General features: G+C 38.7%; 1 protein-coding gene across 2 annotated transcripts; it reads right to left on the reverse strand.

Moving 5' to 3' along the window:
* Positions 1 to 239: 239 nt before the first annotated feature.
* ERMN (ermin) lies at positions 240 to 4,618 on the reverse strand. 2 transcript variants are annotated; one of them, XM_061200386.1, is made up of 3 exons: positions 4,354 to 4,618; positions 3,613 to 3,705; positions 240 to 751 (listed from the first exon to the last, which is right to left on the reverse strand). In XM_061200386.1, the coding sequence occupies exons 1-3, from the start codon at positions 4,592 to 4,594 to the stop codon at positions 240 to 242; spliced, it is 846 nt and encodes a 281-aa protein (XP_061056369.1). In that variant the 5' UTR covers positions 4,595 to 4,618. The 2 variants fall into 2 exon arrangements, with proteins under 2 accessions (XP_061056369.1, XP_061056360.1); XM_061200377.1 differs by having other exon boundaries at positions 3,613 to 3,645; positions 4,354 to 4,594.
* Between the last annotated feature and the right edge of the window lie 16,367 nt (positions 4,619 to 20,985).

Genomic DNA, 20,985 nt, shown 5'->3' on the forward strand with positions numbered 1-20,985 from the left:
CAGGCTATATTAGTGAGGATTTAAAAAGCAAATATCCAAGAATGAATCTAAAGCTTTTTGATTTGAGGTTACTGGACTGAGTTTTGCCTAGGGTTATTTCCACATTATTCTACAGTGAAACAGAGATTAAGCTTCCACTTCTTTATAGGGGATGACTCAAGGCATACAAAGATGCATCTCAGGAAAATAGAATTAGCTTTTGCTTTAGGGCGCATGAGAGCTTCTCAGTTCCAGTTAGTTTATAAATGCATCATAGACTCGAATTCATCAATTCTTTGCTTGGTGTTCCCCTTTCTGATTTTCCGATAGGATATTGTATTGTATCTTGAATAAGCATTTCTGGAAATATCACCCTTCTTCCCGAAGGTTGACTGCTCATCAGGTGTGACAGGTTGGGAACTGGGGCTGCTCAGTGGGGAGTCCTCACTTGCATCGCCTTCCTCTTTTAACTGAGAACCTTCTTCATTTTTTTTCTTAAATTCTATCACTCGAACTTCATCTTCATCATCTTTGCAATCATCATCATCATCATTATTAATTTCTTCATCCCAAACCTCTTGCTTAGAATGTAACACATCAACTTGGCTAGGTTTCCGAAATCCTAACCATTCAATTTCCATTGCCTGATGTTGAGTTTTGTTCTTCAGATCCTCATCTTCTCTCTCTCCTAAAGGTTGTTGAGCAATCCTTTCCTTTTGTCTACTTAGTTCTTGGTTACTGCTGCTCGAAGGAATCTTCTCCCACTGATGTCCTGTAGCAAAATCAATTGGTAATTGATATGTGTAGAGATTTCAAAACACCACAGATTCTCCAGATTATATTTCTGGACAATCGTTTTCCACCAAACATTTTATGGGATATTGTTTTGTGGGTTATTAATATGTTTTACACAATAAAACAGGCTACACCATCAAATTAGCTTGGAAAACACTGCATTAAACACAATTAAGTAAGCCTCTTCAGAATTTATCCAAGCCTTTAAAATACTAATGAATATTAGCATCCAGCAACCCAACCTCATTTGACTATGGAACATTTTTGTTGTGGACTACTGTATCTAGTGATACTGGTATTCCCTGAGACACCCTTTTAAAAATCCTGTCTAGCCTGTCATGAGTGGATATGTGAATATATTAAAAAATATTTGGACCTAGCTCCTACACACACACACACACACACACACACACACACTCCTCAAGGAAAATTAGAAAAAAGGCTTTCTTCCAACAGTAAAAATAATGAAATAATGACTGCCAGTGACTGGTCACACTCAGAGTAGCAAATTCAGTGTTTACCACCATGCTTCTCAGAGCTCTCATGTCCTAAAGTACCGGGTACGGAGGAGGAGCAGGGAACCACAGATGGCCAAGAGTCACGTGCTGGGCTAATGGAGGCATCAAGTCCACCAAAGGACACACTATATAGCCTAAGATCTGCCACTGATTTCTAGTGAGTCAAGATTTAAAAATCACGTTGAGGTCATATCTACATAGTGTTAGGTTAGCCTATTATTTTAGACATGTCCTTAACCGACAGCTAATTAACTTAAGTTGTTTGGTACCATGCAGTGACTTTTAAGAGGGTCATTTAATTCATTGCAAATTTCACTTTTCAAACACATCCTAACAGCATATCCTCAATAATATTTATTGAGCATGAGAAAATGAATTAGTAATAAGAGAGTAGAGGTTGTTCTCAGAGCTTTCAGCCCTGAAGGACTTCTGTGGGAAGCTTCAGGCTGCAGTGCACATGACTCACGGTTGTGTTCACTATTCCCTTTCAACAGCATAACAGTCTTTATATAAAGCGAGAGGCACTGTTCCTCTTTGCCCTCCTCCTCCACAATTTCCTATTTTCACTGAAAGATGTTGACAAGTCCATTTCCATCAGAGGTTTTTCATTCTCTTTTCGTTTTGTTTTCCCAACTATAGGAATCAGATTGTAAACTTACACAAAGAGATAGAATTGGAGGTGGTTCATCACTCCTCATTAGCTGTGCACAGCTCCTATCAGGCCACTGGCATCCAGTCAGTGTTCTTTACATCATAAATAAATATGTGTTAGAATGTTTGCTATAATTTTAAGCTTTGTTTTGTTTTCTTCTTTTCCATAAGAACCAAAGAAACTGATCTTTTTGCCCGTATTCGTGACTTGGGCATGGAGTTGTCATGCATGAAATTACTTCTTGACTTTAAATTATAATTCTTCCTAAGTATTTTTAACATCTTCCTATTTTTCAACTCAGGAGTATTCTCTTTGGGGACTTTATAGCTGTTTGCCATTGTGAAAATAAAAGACACCCAAATGTGTCCTTCTAACCCTACAGGAAGAACATGTTCCACTGAACACAAAAGGATTCATGCAGGGAAATTTTCACCCTGAGACCATCCACTTTAAAAATCCAGACTGCTTTTATTCTTTATTTAAAGGAAATGAAAGATCATAGAAAACTATTGCCTCCAGTGATTTTCTGATGAGAAATTTGAAAGGGGCTCTAGTTGAAAGGTTGAGATCCCTGCCTCTCAGAATTTGCTTGCTCATTGGCAGTAGAAGGGTTACGGTGAGAGGTTATTTAGTCCATTTCATGGGGTCTAGGTCTTATAAATTATCTGTGATAATGTAAGAGCTTGACAATGACTGTTGCTTACTACATTCTTCTCTGAGTGACTACACAGTGGACCACCATATGTAGCTCAGCAGACAGTCTGAGAGGTGTCCAGGCAAAGGGGACAAACCCAGGAAACTGCCAACAACCTTGTCCTCCTAGGCATCTACTATTTTGTGTGATGTTCTAATATTTCAACCAATAATCTCTTCAATGTTTTACTTGTTAAGGTCCTAACCAAGCTAAATCACTGAGGTCTACCAAGCTGACTTCAATTTTGAGATAAGATGTTTATGGCTGCAAGAGAGGATATGAATGATTAATTGATAGATTTTTATCTTCCACTTTATTTTGAAATTGTTTGAATGTAGGTGTCTCCTTAGAAGTCTAAAAGATTTTGTGTCTCTTAGACTCTTGAGTTTATTTGAAAAATAATATAGTCATTCAAAAATCAATGTTCTTTTTATTCTCCCATTTTTCTGAAAGAACACAATTAAAATTAACTTCATCACCTGGAAGGTTTCTTTGACAAGAATTAGGTAACCATTTTGTGCTTACATCAGAGGCCTAGAATTTTCCTATAGATCAAATAAATTTATAAGATTATTTTAAACAGTATGCCAATGGTAAACTTTTAAGATAAACCCATTTTTGAAACGTTTACATCTTGCAAGGCGCCTGACACAGATTTGAAGACACTTAATCAAAAGGAAAGGTTTATTTAGTAGACTAACTTATTAAGACGCAGATATCATATCATCAGGTCGAAGCGTGCCAATCAGTTATACCGATCCATGCGGTCTCAGTCTTGAAGAGTGTGTAATGCTTTCTAAGGTGGAACCCACAGATAAATCCAGACTCCCTTATCTGCCTATAGCAGCTTTGAGTTTTTGAAAGCATTACCTGGATTGCTTTTTCAATACCACACTCACGTAACATCCCATACAAAAACTGTCTTCCACATTCCATCAAACAATTTCTGTGTACAAAATGGAAGTTCCTCTTACCTTCTCTGAATGTCATTTCATCAACGCTTGTTTCTTGGAGAGAAAGATCTGTGATAGCCTTATGAACAATATAGAGATTCTCTTCTGGTTTTTCTGGGAGGAAAAAACCCCACAAGATTAATATTTTAACATTTAAGTAGTCTAAGATAAATAAATTACCAATTAAGACTCTAACAAGGTAGATGTCTTTGATTTTTGTGGTCACTAAAAATAACTATTTCACTCTTCAAACTCATTTCCTCACTGATTCCTTTTATTTATAAGCATAACGATAACCTCTCCTTTAATGTCTATATAAGTTGTACCATGAATTCAGACAATTTCAGGTAGATTTAGAAAGAGAAGTTGAATTTATGAATTCATTCTGACTGAATAATAATGGTGCTGTCCATATAATAATAAATAACAGTAGTTAACATTTAACCGACAGTAATTTTCACAACAACTGTGCAAATATCAGAACTATTATTCTGCCTTCTTCTAATGAGAAAACCAAGGCTTCAGGAAGCCAAGAAAGTTGCCTAGGGTCACAGAGCTCTCAAATAAGTGAGCCTGGATTTGACCCAGGGCAGATATCTAGTCCTTATGATCTGCAGCCCCCGTAGGATAAGGGACTGCATTTGGGCAGGGGCAAGGGTGGGAGGATGTGCAGCTTATTCATGTCATAACAGTTCATCCAAAGATTCCTGAGTGAGTTTACAAATCAAATCAAGCAAATTATAGAAAAGGAAAATGCTTTACCTTTTAGAATCTTCTCATCCATGGACGAGTTCAGCAGTATGTTCTCTTGTAATTTTGCACTTTTCTCCTGATTTCCTTCCGTGGGTTCATCTTTAAGACTAGATTCTACCCTGCAGTATGGTGGGGTGCCATCCATATCACTGGCTTCTTCTGTGATTTTAGTGATTTTTTGCTGACCGTTTTCAGGGGGTGTATCCCCATTACACTCAACCTGACTGAATGTCACTGGAACGTCTGTCATGATGTACAGTTGAGTCCGACTTGGAGAGAGCTTTGGGGAAGATCCTTGATAAGTTCTCTTGCCTTCAAATCCAGCTCTTACTCTAAGGACACAAATGATTTCCTTTAGTGCATAATAACAAGCTTCTTTTCCTGAAGGTATGCAGATAGAGCATAGCACAAAAGTAACAGAATTTGTCAGATTTGCCACCAACCCATGAGCAAGAATCTGGCCAATCACCACCTTCTTTGTTGCTCAGCAGTCCCACTTGCAGAATTAATGGCAGCCTTTTGATTTACATAAACAAACAATCCGAGGCAATCAGCCTTTTGTGTTGGCATGTACAGGGGGACTTTCAGCTTGTCAGTCCCCCTCTGGGAACAGAGATTTTTGTCCCTTTTCATAATGGCCCTTTGTCATTTTCCTTGTAACAGGAGCCACAATTGTTCCACAGCTTTAATCCAGAGAGAATGACCACCTTGAGGCATATTAGTTCTGTGTAACCAGCTTAACATTTCCAAACAGATTTTGTTCAAGTACAACCTCAGCTATTTTGTAAAAGACAATGGCTTCGTTTCTTATTTTTTAAAGAATAAAAACAGCTTATCAAAAACTTGTAAACAGGACAACTTTATTGTAAGTGGATCTGGCAGGAGATTCCATGGTATGCTTTTGGGAGCCCAGAGAAGTAGATCTAAGAAAATACAAGCATAAATTCTGCCGTCTTGCTAATACCAAAAATTTTACATTTCAGTGATTTATTTGGTCTATAGCTTCTTATCCTCTAGTTTATTCATGTCTATTGTAGCTCAACCCATCCTGTAAAACCCTAGTATAATTGCCTCCATGAAATCTTCCCTTCCTCCAATCAGAATTATTTTCAATATTCCCTACTGTTGTTTCATGGTGCTGGTAAAATTATAAGGCACCAACACTGTCTGCCTTTGGGGGAAACAGGTGATTGTATAAAACATCTGCCACCTACCATTCCTTCCTTCTTAAAGTAAGACATTAATTCTTTTTCTTTGTTGAATCTCATCCAGTGCAAAATGATTCCAGAACCTTTGCCCATGCTGCTCCCTCAGCTTGGAACGCCCTTCTCTTCCTCAAGGCCAAACCCCTGGCCTAACCAGCTCCTCTGAAATACCATTTCTTTAAAGACACTTTCCCTGACCCACAGGATTAGGATGGGACTCCTGTTACACATTATCTTTGTCCTTCAGAGTGCTCTTCACAGTTGTGATTAAATAAGTAATTGCACAATTATGTGCATAATGTCTCTCACCAACTAGAATCTAAGCCTTATCTGGGCGGGGACCATGGTTAACTTACTTACATGTGTCCCCAGCATGTAGCATCTGCCTTGAAATAAGTAGGTACTGGATAGAGAAAAAAAAATTACTGTTGAATAAATGAATAAATGTTACTCCCTAGAGAATACATTTAAGATCTTTTCTAAAGGGAAGAAGAATAGAGGTTTGAGAGTAATTGTACATTTATCACCTTTAAAACTGTGTCTAGGGCTGAATGCATTAGGGTCTATATCAGGCACGACAAATACAAGGCACTCTGGTCTCATCCCCTTTCCCCATATACTTGGAAGATATCTCCATGATCCTAGAATTCTCTCCCTTGTCATCACTGACTCTTCTCTATCCAACACACTGATTATTTGTTTGTTTGTTTGTTTGTTTCTGCACAGGAGGAAAATTAACTTTCCCTCTACCTTCTTCTGAGTTCTTGTCTGAGATCCCTGTAATAAAAGATAGATTAACAAGAAAAAAGGGAACAGATGTTTATTGATATGCTGTTAAAAGGTAAATTGAGGCATATTAAAAATTTTAAGAGGTTTTTTTGAGCAAAAGTCGATTCTAACTAGGTAATGTTAAACCGGAAGTGGCTAGGAGCCCTATATGGGACAGGAAATGGGGAGACTTTTATAGAGAAAAGGCAGAAGCAAAGTAAGGAAATTATTGATTGACTACAGCTTAACACCTAGTTGGCTGTTTGTGATTGGTTGTCCTTAGCATTTTGATTTTGTAAGCGTGAGGAATATATAGGCTTTTATTTTGGTTTGCTTATGTAGGCCACCAGGCACTAGAGCCACATTAGTCCAATGGCCTCCTTGTCTAATTAATTTAACAAATATGCCTCATGTATACATGGGAGAGACCCAGGGAAACCTAGTAACTCCCTAAGATGGCCTAAGCCACTCCCGTAAATATCATCTCCAGCTAAAGACAAAAGAGAAAGGTGTGTGCTGGGGGGTGGAACAGAGGAGGCCAGTTAAAAGTTTCCAGGAAAAGCACAGTAAACAAGGGTATGGTATGTTATGCAGATTTAAGTGGCTGCCTTCTCCATTGACAAGATTCTGTTATGCTTTAGAGTCATCCTTCTCTTCCTGGTACAGAGAGAGAGAGAGACACCCTTACAAAGGGAGATCTCCTTTATAAGTGCCAATTTCCCTTACAAAAGATAACTTTCTATTTTCTGAGCTTCTCCAGTGTCTGCAGTTTCTCAAAAATAATTAGCTCAAAATAATCCTTATGCCAAAGAGACATATTTTGGAGAGGCATATCCTAATGCTTTTCATTTGTTTGTTTTTATTTTTTTTTACGAACTTTCATATAGGATTTACTATATGTCAGGCACTGTTCAAATGCTTCACAAATAGTAACACATTTGATCTTCAAAACAGCAGTGGAAGGAAGATGCTATTATTAGCCTCATTTTGCAGAATAGAAAAATTAAACACAGAGAGATTAAGAAACTTGCTGAAGGTCACACAGCTAGTAAACCTACTGTTGAGAGTTTGCAGTTTAGATGAAGCCAAGAGCCATCTGGTCGGGGTGCTAATGTTTCCTTGGGCCAGAGAACCCACTGGGCTCCAGCCTGATGAATTAACCGCCTAGGCAGCAGAAGTAGCTCTAGCCAGGAAAGGGCAACAGAAGGCCTGAGGTGTCATCAAGGCCTCCCCAAGACAGACACCCCAGCTGCTGAGGACAGGGTTGGGAGGGTCAGGGAGTTTCCCTCCCATCAGAAATAACAGAGCTATTCTCTTAATTCAAAAATCAGAAGCTGGAGCTTCAGGGCCAGGTCGGTCCACTCCCACTAACTTAGAGTTAGAACAGCCCAGGATCTAGGGCAAGAAGAAAATACTGGGGGAATCAGATGGGAGGATGCAGAGACTAACACCAAAGCTAGGAAAGTATGGGGACATACTAGATTGTGAGATCCAGAAGGGCAGGAAATAGTACTAATTCAACCGAATGCCCAGCAATAAACATAAAAATGTAGACGCGCTCACATTAGCTTTGAAATCCTGTCTCCAACATCTGTCAGTTCCCTCGAGACTGCCAAGCACTTCAGGGACACGGCAAAGTTTTGTTTCTCTCTCTTACTCTTAGATTGCTATGACCATATAGCAACTTGCAACTTGTTCCTATCGCTTAGTTTTTATGGGGATTAAAATTTGGGGGTGGGGGGAGGATTATCTTTTTTCTAATGCCTTGCTTTGACATTTTTTTTTTGGCATTATTTCAGATTTAGAAATTATTTTCAGATTTAGAAATACAGAAAAATGATCCAGACTTCTATCACCCTCGGCTAACCAGTGTGTTCACTTCTATAAAAAGCCAGGTAAAATGTTGTGTAACGTGTATAAGTTTTCCTACAAGTAGACGGCAACACAAAAACCATTTAGCTCCAAGATGAGTCTAACAACCAAATAAAACACAGAGTATTTTATCCATTAAGAGGTATGTTGTCACCCATTGACTGTAACAACTTACGATTTGTAAAGTGTGTTTGAATTTGCATTAAGGATCCTCAATTCAAAATACCATTACATAATCCTCACTGCATGAAATAAGACTTTTTTTAAAGAGAATTTACTGGAGTATTTATCTTTTTTCCCTAGTTATTATTCTAAATGGTAAAGGATGTCATATAAATATAACCACTCTGAAATCTATAACAAAATATGATAATGAAAGAATCTTCACATGGGACCTTAAAAAGTATCAAAATTACATTATGCAAATACCCACATTTCACTTGTCAAATGCCAAATGATTAATGTTAAGGTTATATTAGGTCCAGCTAAGGAGCCAGGATAACCTGATTTGGTTCACTTAAGGGACTAACGTTCCAAATTGACGGTACAGCCCAGCTAAAGTGAACTGTTACAGAAATACAAAATATTATAACATCATAAAATCAATCAGTAATCATATATCTCACTTCGAAAAACAATAATTGCCTACCACCTTGCATAAATTAGATTAAGTTGATTATCTTATGCCATCTTCGTACCTTGTGTTTATATTTAAGCCTAGCTTGAAGCAATAGCTGTCATTTGGGCAATATAAGGTCTTGAAGCAAAGGATGGTGTCTTCCAGGCAGCCAGTAGTGAAGTCTGTGGGTAACACTTGAGGTTTAAGAATTTAATGTAACAAAATTTAAAAATTCAACTGTTTTTTACTAAAAGTTTCCAGTCTTAGAGATGGGACCGGTTGGAAGGGGATTGTTAATTACCTCTCTAAAGACAAAGTCTTTCTTATACTCCAGGAAAGATACGTGTCTTTGCAGCCCTAGAATCTGGGGCCTAGCTTCCCAGTGAGTCACTGTTTACCATATTTTAAAAAGTACTGGAAGAAACAGGCTAGGAATTTGGTGAGTATTAGAGGAGAGTGTAGCCCTGAACAAAGAAGCCACAACGTAAATCCCTGGGGCCAAGGCAGGCAGGTGGGAGTGAGAGCACCAACCAAGAATTAAGAGGCCCCCCCCCAAATAAAGGGCAAATGAGCATTATCATCAGCGACTCCTATAATGATCAAGAGGATGGACGCGGTCATCAGATGACCTGGCATGAAATCTTGCTCTGCTGTTTTGTGACCCTGAGCCAGTGTACAAATCAGGCATGTTTGGGTTGCAGATTACAGAAACTCAATTCAAAAAATCTTAAACTCTGGATTTAACAGATCATTTCACTAGGAAGTCCAGAATTGGCTTTGTACTTGTTTGGATCCGAGGATTTAAACAATGTCACAGGTAACCTTTCTCTCTCCATTCCAAGGAAGGTGACGATTAGGAGGTATTTGGGTGAAACATTTTTCTAGGTTCCATAAGATTTCCAGCTGAGTGTGATAGGCTAGATGATGACCACCCCGCAAAGGTGTCCAAGCCCTAATTCCCATACCCTGTGAATCATTACCTTACAGGGTAAAAGGGACTTTGCAGACATGATTAAATTAAGGATTTTGAGATAAGGAGATTATCCTGGATTATCAGATTGAATCCAATGTAATAATCACAAGGGCCCTGAAAAAAAAGAGGTAAGAAGGTGAAATGCGATGTCACAGGAGATGTCACAGGAAAGCAAGAGGTTGGAGTCATACAAGGAAGGGATCGTGAGGTAAGAAACATGAATAGTCTCTAAAAGCTGAAAAGGGCAAGGAAATGGAATACAAAGCCTCTGAATGGAATACAACCCTGCCAGCACCTTGATTTTAGACTTCCAACATCCAGAACTGAAAGAGAATAAATCTGTGCTGCTTTAAGCTATTAAATTTGTGACAATTTGTTACAGCAGTAATAAGAAACTAATACACTGAGTTTCTTGTTTCTCTGCTTTCATTTTCATTGACTGGCTAGGGGCAGAAAATTCAGCTTTTCCAACTATTTGTGGGATATATATTTTTGAATCTTAATCATCTTGGATTGCTTCCTACTGGCCAAAAAGACCTCTCATACTCTCATAATAAGGTTGTATTTTCTTCTCGCTCATCTGTCCATCAGTACAGGTTTGACTGAAATCTGTAGCAGTTTGCTAAAAACTATACGAAAATTACAAACTCTCAAGCAACCTGATATTTTTCTATCAAGTCTCCTAAAATTCAATCTTTAGTAGGAAAAGGTCCTAATCAAGATGTGAGGGGACAGTTTAGAGCAATGATGGTCAGTTTCACAATCAGGAATGAGAGAATTCTCATTTCTTCTCATCACTCCTAGTTATCCAATCCCACATTTTAAGGTCTATAATCTACCTTTCACTCTTGGTGTCCATTTCTTTGATATATAATGTTTCACTGGTTGAAAATGAAAGAGAGTCAATTCAAAACAAATTCCACAGAAAGAATTATTCTGGCTTCCGGAAAGTTTCGTTTCTCTCCCTCTCTCTATTTCTCTCTCTCTCTCTCTCTCTTATTGTTCTACTTTCCTCTATACTGGCTTGTTTCTCAGGTAAATTCTCCCAAGGTCATAGTAAATATTTCCCTGGCAATCCTAAGTTTACATTATCAAGATAATTATTAATATGAAACAGGAGCATTTCTTTCCCATTAATTCCAGCCCAAGTCCCTGGGATGGCCTTCATTGGGCCACTTTGGGATATGGGTTAACTCCTGAGCCAGTTGTTGTGACTTGGGGGATAGAATCCTCCAGTTGCCAGGCCTGGGACAGGTGTCCACTCCTGAGCAGAAAAATGGGCAAAGACAATGAGAGGGACTGTAGGACAAACAAACAAACAAAAGCCAGACACTAGCAGATGCCTACCTTTTGAAGAGATTCAGATCTCTCATCAGTAAAAGATAGGTTCTAATATAATATTCCTCCTAGAATTGTAAAAACTAAATGAGTTAATCCAGGGAAACTGTTTAGCACCATGTGGCATAATAGATATTCATTCATACTTTTTTTTTATTATTTTATTGTTACTTAGTTATGTTACTATTATTATGACTGCTAGCCATGTAGCTTTGGAAAAGTCACTTAACCTACCTGAGCCCATTCCTTCATATTAATAAGAATGGTAACACATCCCTTGTCGTGTAACAATAAAAAGCAAGTTAATATGTACAAGGTGCCAGGCACAAGGTTGGCACATAGGAGAGAACCATGAAGAGGAGATATTATTTTTATTGTTATCTGAGAAAGAAGGAACAGGACCACACCTATCTTATCTACATAGGCATAGATTTTTTTTTACAAACCAAACGCTGAAATTTGACTTCTGAGATAGGTATCATTATATCACGGAAAGGCTCTTTTTCACTCAGTAGGAGGCAATGTGTGGGCTGCTCCCGAGACTGACACACATACATGGAATTTAGATCTAATGTACTTCAGTCTTGTCCCTTCCTGTAGTCCCTGGGAAAACTTCAGTCACTGACACACTTTAGAATGACTTGTTGTAGAGGGTCATTGCAAACAATGGTGGCATCTGTTCCATCTAATAACACACACCTGGGTGAGTACCATGGCTTCATCCTTCCTATCTTGAATTGGGATTAGTGTGTGAGCACCAGCCTGAGGCCACTACAAATACCCCAGTGCATTGGCTTGGTGGAAACTGATCCTAAAAATGTACAGAAACTGATCCTAAAAATGTATGAAATAACAGGTGACTATGAAAAGCTTGACCCATAGATCTCTCTTACACATCAATCCTTGCAGTAGAAAATGAATTATGTTTGAGACCCTTGCAGAGCAATCGCACAGGTAAGGAAGGGGAAGCCCCATGGAATGAAATTATTTCACTCTCTTGGCCATAATTTTAAGAGTATACTCTCCTAGATGCACGAAGGAGTGTCCCCAGTGAGCTGGGCTCTCGAGAGCTTTTAGCCAGGCAATTATAATAATCCTGTCTTACTTACAGTGGGATTTTTCTTGATGCACTTTAATGGAAAGAATGGTTTCTTTATTCACGGACACTCCATATATGTTAGTTAGATAATAAAAGGAATTTGTGCAGGTGTTTATAAAACCACAGAAAGAAAAATTTTAACTGCATACACGCTCTTTGGTAGTTTGAAAGCATTTTCTCATCCTCCTGGGGAAGCAGAGCTGTATGAAAGTCATATCACGGTCGGCAGCATCCCTCCTGAACTATTTTGAATGTCACTAGGAGTTTAAGGCAACATGTTGTTTTTCAAAGGAGAAAGGCAACAAAATAATTAAACACATTTTTCCTTCAGGAAAAAAAAAAAAGAAAAAACAAGTCATCTCTGCTTTTGTACAAAGGTGATATGATGTGACCATGAACAAATATAATCTCCTCAAAGATGCCTCTGGTAATTTAGCTCAGAAGATTGTTTCAGGGTAAGCAGGAAAAATTCACACACTATCAATGAGTGAAATACATCTGCAGAGAGAGTAGAATTTCTTGTAAATCCTTAGTGTTGAATCCAAATGAGGAACACTGGACAGCTGTGCAGATTCTTCTGACCTTTAGATGAGGAGAGCAATGATTTGAAAGCTCTATTTATTGATTAGCTTATTCACCCCCCTGCACCCCGAAACTTGAAGCCAAACAGGAAATGCACTTCAGAAACCATCTGGGGACTTCCCTGGTGGCACAGTGGTTAAGAATCCGCCTGCCAATGCAGGCGACACGGGTTCGAGCCCTGGTCCAGGAAGATCTCACATGCCATGGAGCAACTAAGCCCACGCGCCATAACTACCGCAGCCTGCGCTCCTAGAGCCCACGAGCCACAACTACTGAGCCTGCGCGCCTAGAGCCGGTGCTCCGCAACAAGAGAAGCCACTGCAATGAGAAGCCCACGCACCACAATGAAGAGTAGCCCCCGCTCGCCGCAACTAGAGAAAGCCCGCGTGCAGCAACAAAGACCCGACAACGAAGACCCAACACAGCCAAAAATAAATAAATGAATAAATAAATGAATAAAATAAAATAAAAAGAAGCCATCTGACTCAGAGAAATGTAGGAGAAGAACAGCACACTCGCTCTGTGGGGTCTGCACAGCAAGGTAAATGTAGGCTCTGGGAATTGTTGATGTGGACCGTAGTAATAGTCTTCTAACTGGTTGCCCACCTCCAGTCTTCAATTCTCTGTCTCCCAACTCCAAATGATAACATTGTAAATTCCAAGTACATTACGTGCTTCACAGCAAATGTTCATTCACACACAGAGAAACTCACTTTTTGCCCATTGCTCCACTGCTTGCCATATTCAGTACCAGTTCCTTGTAACACAATACAGCTACTTTTCAGGTTGATCACCCCAAATTGCCCCGTTCTTGTTTCTACCCTTGCCACAGAGAAGTATTCTGTGTTACCCCACGTGACTCTCATTTCCATGTCTTGGAGTATTCTTTCCTCCATGTCTGGAACTTTCAGAACTTCAGAACATCTGGAGAATGCCTACCTACCTCATGGAGTTTTTGAGATTAAATTACGTGACAAAATATATGTGGATCATTCGGTACAGTGCTTGATACGTAGTGAGAGCCGAATACTAGCAACAATGCTATTTATTAATATATTGTTGGATCCTTGCAGGCTTTGCGTGATTTGTTTTTGTACTTCTATAGGGGCAAGCACACCACCTAGTTCATAGTCTATGTTATATACACAAGATTTGAGTTGGCAGTAGAGGTTTCTGGCATTAGAATGTGACAGTAAAATTCATTTGAATATATCTTGGATCCCTTTTTTGTCCTTCTTTTACAAGTCTGTTTTTATCTATTTAAATTAAGTATTAGGGATTCAGGATCTAAGAGTTGGGTTTTCCACGGTGTAGGTTTGTGGTATAGCTTTTGAAGACGCCACCTACTGGCAAATAGGCAGAGTTTAAGTTAGAAAGTGAAATAAAAGCAGCTGTGGTGCCACAGAAGACTGTGCTCAGTGTCTGATCTTCACCCTCCTGGTTGCTCACTGGACAGAACCTCTCAGTAAAATACACATTGGCTAATACAGTCTTCATGTAGAGAGTTTTAAAAGTCAGCTGTCACTGATTTGGAGGTGAATATTCTGGGTCGGATTTCCCAGAGCAGAAAGCCTCCACAGACGAGGAGCATGTGATCAGACAGGATGTGACGTGCTTGACATGTTTAGGAACCCTAGATTCTGGCCAGGGAGACCCCACCCTATCACCAGTAGCTCTTGGGCAAATCCTTTAACCCAGGAAAGCCACAATTCCTGATCTGAAAAACTAAGATCATGAACCTGCCCTCAGAGGCCTCTTATGAGGGTTTAATGAGATCCTATCCAGAGATCTCAGTGGCTGGTGTCTAATATATGCTCTAGAAATGGACCTGTTGCTGTGATTAAGCAAAAGAGGCTATGCCTGCGTTACTCAGTCATCTTCAACATTCAGTTTGCCTCAGAATATTCTGGACACCTCCTTTAAAATCTAGGTTTCTAGACTGTACTCCCAGATATTCTGACTTGGTTGAAGCCCAGAACATGCACTATAAACAAGCACCTGGGTGATTCTGGTACACATTCTAATAAGCAATACTACACTTTCTTACCTCCAACACACACCTAAACAAGGAAAAATAAAAGGCAGTAACTCTTGGAGGACAATTTTTTTTTTCATTATTCGTATTACTTAAGAACTTAAAGACTGTGAATAAATAAGTTTCTGGAATAACAGTAATAATTTAAAAATAAAAGTAGTAACAATATTAACCAACATGGGCTAGCACTTATTACGTACCAAGATTGGTCAATGAGCTCTCAAAACAATAGCCCTTTAATCTTCACAACAATCTTTGAGATAGGTATTCTGGTTGTCACCATTTTACAGAAGAGGAAACCTAGGCACCATCTAGTCATCTATCTAGTAAGGGACAGAGCCAGGAGCCAGAATCTAAACCAAGAAAGTCTGGCTCAGAGCCTATGTTCTTAAACACAATCCACCCTTTATAAAAATACAGCACTATTCACGACCAAACCAAATCACAGGGACTAAACAGCTATTAGTCAAATAAGGGACCAAATTTCCTGTAGAGCTTTTCTATTTAATAGAAACCCCAGGGGAACAGATAACTAATAGTATAGTCACAGGCCACCTTTTAATGCATTCCACCTTCCCATGTTTGATTTTTAAAAAATTTTTTCTCATAGATTGGTCTTCACTTCTTATACTTTACAATATCCCAATGTTGAATTCCCATGGTTAATAACATTCTTTAGTCTGGTGTTCATGGATAGACTTGCAACTTTATACTTGTTTGCAGTTTTAATTTAAAAAGATGAGCTGCCTAATAAAACCAATACATCCTCAATAAAAGTCAAGGTTCAGAAAGACTAAAGGGATGGAGAAGTCCTAGCAACCTCTATGAAAGGCTGGTTTTGAGGGAAAGAGCTAATGTGTACCTAAAAGCCTAAAAGTTATACTTAGTTTTTACTATCTACAGTAAGAAACATAATTTAAAGGGTAACGTCTCCCAGGCTATGTTCTCAAGAGATTCTATGGCTGACAATAAAATTCATGCCTGAGGCTCACTTTTGCAACAAATTTTAAGGAATAACTTGCCACTTCTTCCATCCAAAATCCTGAGGGAGAAGAAAAAAATGAGTAAGAGAATGACAGGGCTCAGAACTCATAGTCATCCTTAAGGGGAAATTCGTGGAAATTAAACAGTGATTTGCTTCCTCTCTCATTTCTAATCCCTCACACTCTGCGCATAGGCTTTTGGATAATAAGAATATGTGTATAGATGGATCATTCCAGTGTTCACAGTCTTTCACAGTCATTCATTTGATATGAGTGAAGCAAATCATTTCAGGCTGAGTCCAGTGAGGAGCTTTTTAAAGACAATGTTGGCAGCCCAGGATCATAGCCATCTTGTCACTGACTTGACGTCAACTCAGAGCATCTAAGGGTGAGCCAGGACGTGTGTCTTTGCATCACAGAGAACTAGTGCAATGCCTGCCACCAAGGATGCACTTCATAAATGTTTAGTTAAACGAATAAACAATGTATCTTACCCAACCCACTCCATTTATAGATGAAAAACTCAAACCTCATAGGAGTGGAAAGTTTCATGAAGCAGAAGTTAAGGCATAAAGAGAGGCAAAAGAGCCAGGCAGATAAAAGAGAACATCCTTCTGCCAATTACCTTCCTTTTTCCCAGCTCTACCTCTTTTCTCTGTATATCTCTGAATCTTTCTTATCCTCTCTTGGTTCCTTGTTCACTAAATTAATTGACATTAATATGTAACTAAAATATATGGTTAATGTATTGAATTAAGAAAACTTGAAATATTTAAACAGGCTTCTTAAAAATGAGCTGACCTCAGTTAGGTTTGAGTTGCTGTGTACATCTCTGTGATATGTACACTCTGCATTTATTTGTCTCTCTTTGGGTTAGTAGCCCTCAGGGGTAAAGAGGTTTATCGTACCAGCAGCTTATCTTTCTAGTTAACTCGTAGTTCTCTGCTCTCATTTTATTTTTAAGGCTAAAGAGGGGAATAAACTTGACATAATGTATATAAGTAACTCACAGAAATAACAGAATTACCACTGAGACTCCTGCCTCTTGGTCATAGAATCAAAGATGCTCAGGGATGAAGGGATCTTCGAGTTGAATCTATGACGCCAACTGTTCAATAGTTGAATCTCTTCCACAATACCCATTCCAGGCACTTGACTATTCTCTTTTCGAATATCGTTAAATAAAGGAGAATTCAGCACTTCATGAAGGCAGCCATGCTTGAACTGCTCTGAGTTCTGAAAACTTATCCCTGTGTGGAGGTGAACTTTCATGCCCTAAAGCTTTCACACATCAATTGTGCTTGATTGAATCCTCTGGAACCACCCAGAACAAGTCTAGTCTGTCTTCCACCTGACACTCTTCAGATATTTGAAGACAGCTTTCATGCCCGCCCCCATCACCCAAGTCTTCCCTTTTCTGGAATAAACTTCTCTGGTTCATCATATAACATTGTATTGAGTAGCTTTACACTATCAAACGTTCTTACCTGAACATACTGTCATATGCTGTGTACAGGGCTGACAGGGGTCAGACATATACTAATATAGACACACTGTGTATTAAAATAGTTTCACTATAATTGATAAAAAGTCATAGTTCTAAATCTCTCCCTGAGTGTCCACCACTGCCTTTGCCCATCACCTGGCACCCTCCTGACATCGGCATGACCAATAATCAAGGGTTGTTCCTAGACCAATGTGTTGATTAGTAAAAGACTAAATCATATTAGCTGCTAGATGTTCTAAATATGACCTATTCCTAAGTATCTTTTTCAAGGTAATGGCCGGAAATTAAAAAAAAAAAAAAACTTGAAGGAAACTTTCAACATTTACTCAGAGCTTCTTATGTGCCCAGCAATATGACAAGAGTTTTCAAACATTATTCTCATCTAACTGTCATAGAAAGACTGTGAAGTAATCATTATTACTCCTATTCTAGAAAAGAGAACACTAAGATCCTTGGAGGTCACATATCTTACCCAGTGTTTCACAACTATTAAATGCCAGAGCCAGAATTCAAAAACAGATCAATGGTCAAATAAATTTGGCAGATGCTACAGGTTCTTTATCCTCATGGAAAATCCTGATGAACTTGAGCACATTAAAGATTCTAAAAAGTTCTTTAATAAAGAAAATAGTTTAACCCAATGCATTTGAGGTTTTACTCTTATTTAATACCCATAAGCACTTAGCCGAACCAATGCTTTAATTACTTTGGAAGCTGAGTCTCACTGTTGATTCATGGCAGTCTAAATGATGACTAAAGCCCCAGATCTTTTTCATGGATGTCATTGTTAAAGATCAGCTCTCCTTTCCTATCCTTGAAAAATGTGTTTTGAATTCAAGGGCAGAAACTTAAGTCTATCTCTTTTATATTACCTTTGGTTAAATTCATGCTTTTTTCCAGCTTGTCAATATCACAACTCTGCCATTTTATGTAGTCACTGTTGCTTTTGTTTTAATTCATCCTCACACTGACCACATTCTCTACATCTTCACTTAGACTGGGAATTATAAATGTTAAACATAGAAGAATTGAGGACTTTCAGTTTCAGATCTAACATGTAATGAGGTCAGAAGTCATCACCTCCATCCTTATAATTAAAAATCTGGATAAACTAAAAATCACTGACTTTTCTTGGACCTATCAGAGAACTGAGGTTTCAGGGCAAAACATTACCTCCAAATCACAAGGGTTCATCCAGACAGACACAGTTGATGCCTGCTTACTTAGAGCAGAAGGTACTGGAGCCATAAACTGTTAGACACAGTCACACAATAACTTTGACAATTTGCTAGAGTGAGGACTAGTGTGAGAGGAGAAATTCCTGGGGGCCACGCTTCTCAGGGGTTCCCTCACATATTTATGGGCTTTACGTCCAGAAACCCAACCAGGTTCTCATGGTGAAGATCTGAGAAAGATCTTCTACTGGCTCTGGCAGAAAAAAAGGAAGAATAATAATTGTGAAATATACCCCAGAGTCTTCTTCATAACAAAGGCCTAACCTCCCTGGGCAAAGACTTTCCCTGAGCATTAGTCCAGCTGGAGGAGGGCATTCCCCCCTCTCCAGCCCTGTCTAGTCTCCCTGCCTCACCTAAGGGAGAAATTAAAAAGCTATGCTAGTGCAGAAATACTTGTGAAGGTGACAGCTCAGAGACACTGCCTCAAAAAGGACTGAGATTTAATCATAAAATTATTGAATGTTTCTGCTCCCCCTACCTTTCCACCACAGCAGTGGGGCTCCAGTATAATAGTGGGTTGCCAATGAAGGAGCTTCAAGACATAGATTCTTTCTGAGGAAAAGTAAACAGGGAAGCCCAAAGGCAAGAGGAGAGACACAATTAAGGAAGAATTTGAAATCTCTGACGCCTAACACTATAGTGAACACTAAACACAGCCCAACTACTAGCCAGATTAACATAAATTCTCACACTAAAATCCTATTACCTATTTACCTGTCTCACTTTCAACCAAAGATTACTAGGCATGCCAAAAGGAAAAACAAAAAACAAAAAAACACACTCTAAAGAGAATATCAGTCATCAGAACCAGACTCAGATATGCCAGATCAGTCTGGTAATTTATAATATAATAACTATGATTAGTGCGTTAAGAGCTTTAATGAAAAAAGTAGGCAACATGCAAGAACAGAAAAGTGATGCAAGCAGAGAGATGAAAACTCTAAAAAAGGAATCAAAAGAAAATATTCCAAATAAAAAACACTGTAATTTATGGAGAACTATATGGCGGTACCTTTAAAAAACTAAAAATAGAGCTACCATATGATCCTGCAATCCTATTCCTGGGCATATATCTGGAGAAAACGATAATTCAAAAAGTTACATGCACCCCAATGTTCATTGCAGCACTATTTACAATAGCCAAGACATGGAAGAAACCTAAATGTCTGCTGACAGATGAACAGATAAAGAAGATGTGGTATATATATATACTATGGAATATTACTCAGCCATAAAAAAGAAGGAAATAATGCCATGTGCAGCAACATGGATGGACCTACAGATTATCATAATAAGTGAAGTAAGCCAGACAGAGAAAGAAAAATGTCATATGATATCGCTTATATATAGAATCTAAAAAAAAAAAAAAAAAAAGACACAAATGAACTTATATACAAAACAAAAATAGGCCCACAGACATAGAAAACAAACTTATGGTTACCAAAAGGGAAAGAAGGGCTTCCCTGGTGGCGCAGTGGTTAAGAATCTGCCTGCCAATGCAGGGGACACGGGCTCGAGCCCTGGTCTGGGAAGATCCCACATGCCGCAGAGCGGCTAGGCCCGTGAGCCACGACTACTGAGCCTGCGCGTCTGGAGCGCGTGCTCCGCAACAAGAGAGGCCGCGACAGTGAGAGGCCCGCGCACCGCGATGAAGAGTGGTCCCCGCTCGCCGGAACTGGAGAAAGCCCTCGCACAGAAACGAAGACCCAACACACCCAAAAATAAATAAATAAATAAATAAATTTATAAAAAAAAAAAAAAAAAAAAAAAAGGGAAAGAAGGGGGAGGGATAAATTAGGTGTTTGAGATTAACATTTACATACTACTATACATAAAATAGATAACCAACAGGGACCCATTGTGTAGCACAGGGAGCTATAGTCAATATTTTGTAATAACCTATAAGGAAAAAGATTGTCTTTTTCAGATTGAAAAAAACACAGATATATATATATATATAAATATAAAACTGAATCACTTTGCTGTACACCTGAAACTAACACAACATTCTAAATCAACTATACTTCAATTAAAAATAAATAGGTCAATAGCAACTTCCAAAAACTGAAATGCAAAGAGAAAAATAATGAGAAAAAAATTAACAGAACATCTAAGACCCATGGGGCAATTTCAAAAGGTATAACATATAATTGGAATACCAGGATAAAAAAGAGAGAATGAAACAGAAGAAATATTTGAAGCATAAAGGCCAAGAACTTTCCAAAATTAATGTCAGACACCAAACCACAGATCCGGGAAGATCAGAGAATACCAAGCAGGTTAAATAAGAAACACAAAACAAAAAACTAACCATATCATATTCCAACTGCAGAAAACCAAACACAAAAAAGAAAAATCATGAAAGAAGCCAGAAGGAAAAAATCATTTTACCTATAGAGGAACAAGAATAAGAATCACCACAGAC

The sequence above is a fragment of the Eubalaena glacialis genome, chromosome 1 (assembly GCF_028564815.1).
Source record: "Eubalaena glacialis isolate mEubGla1 chromosome 1, mEubGla1.1.hap2.+ XY, whole genome shotgun sequence".
Lineage (NCBI taxonomy): Eukaryota > Metazoa > Chordata > Mammalia > Artiodactyla > Balaenidae > Eubalaena > Eubalaena glacialis.